This window comes from Triticum dicoccoides, chromosome 1B (assembly GCF_002162155.2).
Source record: "Triticum dicoccoides isolate Atlit2015 ecotype Zavitan chromosome 1B, WEW_v2.0, whole genome shotgun sequence".
NCBI lineage: Eukaryota > Viridiplantae > Streptophyta > Magnoliopsida > Poales > Poaceae > Triticum > Triticum dicoccoides.
Window position 1 is genome coordinate 650386530 of NC_041381.1, and position 7060 is coordinate 650393589.

Here is a 7060-nt window from a genome sequence, read left to right on the forward strand (position 1 = left end):
CTGTACTAGCTCCGCCACTGCTCTTCCCCCTTGTAATTTGTGGCTACCAATCAGGTCCTTTGTGATCTCCTTCCTCGAACTCTTCTGCGATCCGCTCCATTCAGTAGCCATAGGCCTCGAAAACCTAATTTGACCAAGCAAGGAAGATGCACACGACACACCCCTGGACCAGCCCGAGGAGGCGAGGTGGATACGGAGTGGAAAACTCAAAACGACGACTGTCGGAGGAGCAAAACCCGTGTTTTTTCACTAGGGGAAAACATCTTGTACATCCGCATTTACCCTCTTTTAAAACAAGAGGAAATAGCAATTCTTCCCTTATAAAGGTAGGACGAGTGATTAGTTTTTTTAGGGCAATCAGTTTGTTCTAAATGAAGGGGATGGGTGAGCAGTGGGCTTGCTCGTAATTGGGCTATGGGCCAATTCCTCATTGCCAACAACTGGAGTTGCCGTCACCACGACATTCCCCTAAACAATAGGCCGATGCTATTTGGCGCGCAGGTTGTTGGTTAGCGACCTGGCGCTCACCCTCCTGATCCCGCACGTACACTTTTTGGGCCGGCCCAACTAGTCATTTCCAGTTTCGAGAAGGTTCAAGAACCTTCCCAGACCTTTTTTTGTTTTGCCCTTTCGAGTTTTATCTTTTTTCATTTTCATTATTTCCTTTCTTTTTAATTTTTTCTTATTTCTTTTCATTTTTGATGATAGACTTTTTTCTCAAAAGTTTAATATTTTTCCTTCTTTTTAATTTTTCATTTTTCATTTTACGAACATGTTTCAAATTCGTGAACATTTTTCAAATTCACAAACTCTTTTTTCATCATGAACATTTTTCAAATTCATGACCATGTTTTTTGAAATTGTGAACAATTTTTTAAACTCGTGAACATTTTTAAAATTGGCAAAAAAATTCTGATTCGAGGAACATTTTTTTGAAATTCATGAACCTTTTTTTAAATGCAAGAACATTTTTTGTAATGAATGAACATTTTTTGAATCAGCAAAAAATTGAATCGGTGAACCTTTTTTAATTCACAATCATTTTTCGATTTTGTGAACATTTTTTGAATACACGAATGTTTTTTCCAAAATCACAAACATTTTTATGATTTCTTGAAAAAACATTGAAATTTGGAAATGTTTTGAAATCCTGAATGATTTTACAGAATTGAAAACAAAAACAGAAAATAAAAAAGAAAAGGCAAAAAAACGAAATTTATAAAAACAGAACACAACTTGCCCCGCGCAGGGGCCAGCCTAAAAGGGAGAGCGGTGGAAGGAGGGTGCGTGCTGGCTCATGGCCAGCGAAAGAAACAATACCATCGAAATTCCACTTAAGAAAAGAAAAAAAAACGAGTAGCCTGGAGATGCTAAGCTATGCCTTCCACTAGTAAGACTCATAATAACACCCCTAATAAAACACTAAAAAGAACTCAGAAAATATTTGCTGGCGTTGTTCCTTTGTAACTGTCATGATCATGTTTAATTAGGACCTGCCATTACCAAAGGCCGATGGAGCAGAACTGCAATCATATCCATCAAAAAAAGAAATCACAAGTACTCCCTCTGTAAACAAATATAAGAGTGTTTAGATCACTATTTTAGTAATCTAAACGCTCTTATATTTCTTTACGGAGGGAGTACTCGTTTAGAGCTCAACTCACATTGTGGTATGGAATGATCCAGCATGGCGGATGTTTCAGGCAAGACAATTCAACGATTCAATTCCAGCGGGTTTTCTAGAAAGATTATCGACACTCGAAGCATTGGTAACGTTGGGTACTGCCTGACTTCAGACCTTGTGATGTTGTAGTGCGCTTTCTGTACTTACATTAGGAAACCCCGCGATACAACTGAGAATACAAGCTGATTCTGTGCGAGTGCATGAATCCCAGGAACTCTTGAGTGGTGTGCGCAGAATGAGATGGAATCGCTGGGACCGAGAAACGACCCCCTCTTCTAACCTCAGGCCCTTTTCATCTTCAGATTCCAAGCTCGGTCATGGCCTATTGTGGATCCGAGAAAATGTGCCCGTCTCGGAGAAATACGTGCTCTGGGTTCCACTTCCAAGAAGGTTCCCCTGGGCATGTGGGTTTGACAGCTCTATTCCCTGCAGGTGAAAGCAATGGTATATTAGAAACAAGGAACGGTTGATGCCAAGGATCTTAGGTTGACCTCTTTAAAAATAACAAAAGCTGACTGAAAAGGTAATATATAATGATGTCGAAGATGCTACAACCTACTGATTACCATCTATCTATACACAAGGTGCTAAATGTATAAAAGGCTAACAATAGCAAACCATCCAGTGCCTGGTTTACAAGAAAACAAATATGCAATGATGTACGGTAGCATAGGTAAAACTCAACATATCAAACTATATTGTCCATGGTGAAATAAACATGAGCAAGGCAAGCAACAGCTAAGCAAATACTCCCTCCATTCCTAAATATTTGTCTTTTTAGAGATTTCAAATGGACTACCACATACGGATGTATATAGACATATTTTAGAGTGTAGATTCACTCATTTTGCTCCGTATGTAGTCACTTGTTTAAATCTCTAGAAAGACAAATATTTAGGAACGGAGGGAGTAAAAGGTAAGCAACAGATAAGCAAAATCTAGCAACTTACTACTATTGCAGCAAAAATAAAAGGTAAAATAAACCATGGTTGAACTGCCTGTTATGATCCCTCAAACATGAGCAAGACAAGCAACAGCCAAGCAAATAATATTACCTCAGTCCCAAAATAAGTGTCTCAACTTTAGTACAATTTTGTACTAAAGTTAGTACAAAGTTGAGACACTTATTTTGGGACGGAGGGAGTTCAAGATAAAAGTAACATAGCGATCTAGAGAAGGCAGCACTGTAGCAGCCATAGTCCCATGTTCACAGCTGGATTATATCATGCATAACAAACCAGGGGGGAATAAACTCACCTGAACTGGTGTAAAGGCCAAACTAGATGTCAGTCCAGATGTTGCACCGCCACTACCATAACTCCTCTCCTTGAATCTGATATTAGAAAGTAACATGGAATCAGAGAGAGAGATTGCAGTGCATGAATATCATAAAAGAGGTCACGAATCGAAATATAAACAACGTGAAGATACTTAAGAGAGTTAGTTACTGCAGCATAACGATTGTCTGCCAGGCTACTGGAAATGGTACATGGTGCAAATAATCTGTAACATAAAAAAAATGCGCGCAGAAACCTAAATGTGCAGGGAAAGATAGATATAAGGATGGTATAAAGCATAAAGCACTAGATATTAAGCTCTGTGAAGTGGGAATCAAGGTGGGTATAAAGTATAAACACAGTGAAGAGAAAGCTGTGCGAACCAGTTCTTGTTGACGTATGTCTTGATAGCTTAAAATTGAGGATCTAAGTTCCAATGTTTGCAAATTTTCCTCTAATAGTTTGAACCAACTTGTATTGAATTTAGAAACAGTCAGAAAGAACACAGTACACTACAAGTTATACCATGTTTTGGGGAGTAAAAGGGCATAAAACCTCCATTGCGGAGCCAAGTAGTAGTCATGTGCTTTATGCTTTAACATCATGGCAAGGAACAGAAAGGAAGAAAATAAAATACTTAGGGAAGAATTAGGAAGACATACTTCTTGGCCACTTTAGCAGCAAGTTTGTTTTGCGCAGCTGAGACACGTAGTTTCCCACTTCCGGCCTGCCCAAGCATTCCATAACCTTCCCCCAAACCATCACCTGGTGATAAACAAGATGTGATCATGTCAATATTAAGGTAAAGTGAAACTAAACTAACTAACAAAATGTCATTCCAGCAGCCCTGTAAAACCAACTGACCTAATGAGCTCTCCTCTGGTATGCCAAACTGCATTCGGTTTGCAAGCTTCATCATATCAGTCACCGCATATCTGCAGAAAGTTACCAAAATTATGACAAGATACCATACTGTTTATGTGATGAATCAAGTTTCAGCATGGAATGCAAATTAGCAAGTAGTTCAAGGGAAAAATAAGCATGAGGTTGTTCAATATGTTTGTTTGCAAAAAAAAAGGTTGAGAAAAGTTTACCTTTCTTTCATTTTTCGAAGGCGGCGACCACCTCTCTTCTTTTTAGGCTCGGAATCTGGAACAGGAAGTGGTTTTGGAAGCTTTGCAGGAGGTGGTTCTTGCCACTTCTCGATCTTCTTGCGAATTTCTTCTAACAAGTTGCGGCCAGCTTTTCCAGTTGGATCACCTCTAGTTGAATCAATTCTTGCTGCTAGAGTTGCCTTTGCAGCTATAACCCTGCAAGCACGGGTCCTCAGAGCTGGAGGGGTGCTCTGAAATACTTCGGCTTGTTCAAGATAGCCAACACGAAACTGAGATGTGGCACTAGAAAATCCAGCAAGATTTTTCTTCTTTGCTCCAAGTAGCTGAACATTGCAAGCAGGCATTTTTGCAAGTGCTCCCAAACCACCAGCAATTCCCATCAATTTTGCAGCAACAGCACTGCCAACAATTGCAGATAGGTTTGGTGCGATGTAACCCATTTTACCCTCTACAAAATCAAGCACCTTCTTCTTTGCAGCATCAAGATTAAGGGCTCTGTCACATGCTTCAATGGTTTTTACCAAATTCTCCTGAGAAAGAGGCTTCCCACTAGTTGTCGATGCTGTCACAGAGACAACCATTATAACTGCAGAAGGCAAGAGCCCTTCCAGATCTACTAGTGTTATATCCACCTCATTTGCAATCTTCTTAACAACACGGGCATAATCAATCGGATGATGAACAAGGGATTCCAGTTCAGGAAACTTCAGCCTATACTTGTCACGGATGAAATTATGTATTATAATGAGCTCATTCTCAATATCTACTGATAAGGCATTGCAATCTACAATAAGCTGGTACTCTGGATCCTCCTCCAGGATGAAACCTTGATTAGACAAATATGTGTCTTTCTCAAGTGCTCCTTCAACTTTCTGCACATGAAAAAATGGAACTGTCTATTAATCTATTGTCATGCATGGGGGTTGCAGACTGAGGCTAAAATACAGATGAACAGCGCCGCATGCCCTATATGGACTCAAAATGAATGGACCATATTTTCCACATGGACCATTTGTGACATTGAGCATGAACTGAGGATTGCTCGGTTTGCTAGAAGCACGAGTGTGCACGCTGCGTCACAGCTGACCTGCATTTGAGGCCTACCTCTGCAGGTGAATCAGGTCGTCTTACTACAGGTCCCAAGGGACTAGTCTCTGGTTGGTCTTTTTGTTTATTATTGTACACTAAACAAACTAAATATCTCCATTTGCACCCTAAGAACATCTAAAGTAGTATTCAGGAATCAGACATGAAAGAACAATAAACTGAGTGTGTCCCCAAAATCCATATACTATGTGTTATTTAAGTTTTCTTTTCAAACTAGTAAACACTGTTCTGGTGGAAAACATTATGGAACATCATATAACTGAGTTATTACCCTAACCACACAAATAAGGTTTTACTTTTTGCCAGATAAACATAGATCTGTGCAAGAGAGAAAGGTATAGGCTTAGTGGAGATTTACAAGTTTGATCACATACTTGCATTATGTCAGAATAACGTTGTGTCTTCTGCAGTTTCGAGACGCTGTCAAGATCATCATAATTAAGAGACTCAAGATCAGGCATATCATCGTCACCATCCTCATCCATACCCACTGCCTCAGCATTGTCTTCTTCCTGAAAAGTTTGACAATAGATAAAGGAATTGCCTACAAATATATCCTTATAAAACATGGTTACGCAGTAGACACAGAAATCAACTCACAGGGTAGGCTTCATTGTCTGAAAGTTCATCAAGATCAGCCAAGAAAGAATCAGCAAGGCTTGCCTGTGAAGTGGCACAATTTAGAAACATGACATGAGACCAATGCCAAACATAAATTGCAAATTTAAGATTGCCAAGCTGCTTAACAGGACTCACCATTATCTTGTCCCAAGTCTTCCACTCGGCAGGCTAGACCTATAAGAGAAGTTGTTGAAGAGGACGATCAGCTCAATCACAACAAATATGTAGTGCCAGGATAGGGGCTCCCAAAAAGGCAAAAACTACAGATAGGGTGTGGGATACTGCTAATAAAATACTAATGCACAAATAAAAATGGATTAATCTAAACCTTATGAGCGAAATACTGGTGGTAGTTACTAATATACAACATGCCTGGCCAATCTCCAAACTGCTGGTATGTTTTTGTTTGTGGTGGTGAAATTTAAGATAACCAGACCCTTCGCTTTGGTCAATTGATCGGGTCAGTGGCACAAACTTGAGCCCTTAACGGACAACCCTCAAAAACTGTGGGCGGATCTTACAGAATAACCCTAAAACTAATGAAATCCTAAAATTATCAAGCCGAAATCCACCAATTATTGGCCGCGCCAATGGTGAGACCAACGTCGACAACGAAACCCTAGGGGAAAAGGAGGGAGGGGGGAGGGGGAGGTGATCCTTACCGGATAGAATGCCGGAATACCGGTTGCGCCGGAGAAGGGGGGCCGTGGGAGAAGCAACGTCGGCGGCGGTGGGCTGAGGCAGCGCCGACGGCGTGAGAAAGCTGCGGCGGCGATAAGGACTGCGGCGGCGCCGACGGGTTGAGAAGGCTGGGGCGGCGGTATGGACCGAGGCCCGTGGGAGAAGCTACGTCTGGAGGAAAGGGCCGCCGGGATCTTGGCCGTGGTCGGGGTCGGGGTCGGCGCTCGCGCCGCCGAAGCCTTCAGTCTCGAGAGATACGCGAGGGGAGGGGGCGTGTTGTTTATCCTTTTGACAGACAGAAGGGAATGTTGTTTTGAACGGTGGTGCTTAGGCCATCTCCAACCGCGCCCCCAGCAAGCCCTTGCCAGGCGTTTTTTCCGTGCCGGCGCCGAAAAACGTCTCAGTCACGCCCTTAAAATGCCGAATTCCGTCGGTTTGACCCTTTTTGCGCCTGGCGATCGCAGGCCGAACCCGGCGCACTGGGGGCGCTCAAGGGCTCCGGCGCAAGGGAAAAGCATACCTGGGGCCACATTGTCAGGCGAAAAGTCAAGCCAACCGTCCAGATTCGCCTCCGA

General features: G+C 42.0%; 1 protein-coding gene across 2 annotated transcripts; it reads right to left on the reverse strand.

Moving 5' to 3' along the window:
• Positions 1 to 1433: 1433 nt before the first annotated feature.
• Positions 1434 to 6781, reverse strand: LOC119349388 (U4/U6 small nuclear ribonucleoprotein Prp31 homolog). Of its 2 annotated transcripts, none has more exons than XM_037617417.1 (9): positions 6467 to 6781; positions 5940 to 5972; positions 5784 to 5846; positions 5558 to 5695; positions 4056 to 4948; positions 3826 to 3896; positions 3624 to 3726; positions 2942 to 3017; positions 1434 to 2110 (listed from the first exon to the last, which is right to left on the reverse strand). In XM_037617417.1, exons 2-9 carry the CDS (start codon positions 5940 to 5942, stop codon positions 2000 to 2002), a joined length of 1458 nt encoding a protein of 485 aa, XP_037473314.1. In that variant the 5' UTR covers positions 5943 to 5972; positions 6467 to 6781; the 3' UTR covers positions 1434 to 1999. The 2 variants fall into 2 exon arrangements, with proteins under 2 accessions (XP_037473314.1, XP_037473313.1); XM_037617416.1 differs by having other exon boundaries at positions 1669 to 2110; positions 5940 to 5978; positions 6467 to 6773.
• Positions 6782 to 7060: the final 279 nt, after the last annotated feature.

Excerpts from the sequence above, each read along its gene's own strand:
- LOC119349388 (XM_037617417.1), bottom strand. Across the intron at positions 5,696-5,783 it reads CAGACAATGAAGCCTACCCT|GAAGAAGACAATGCTGAGGC; the intron begins GTGAGTTGATTT and ends CAAACTTTTCAG. Across the intron at positions 2,111-2,941 it reads TGGCCTTTACACCAGTTCAG|GGAATAGAGCTGTCAAACCC; the intron begins GTGAGTTTATTC and ends TTTCACCTGCAG.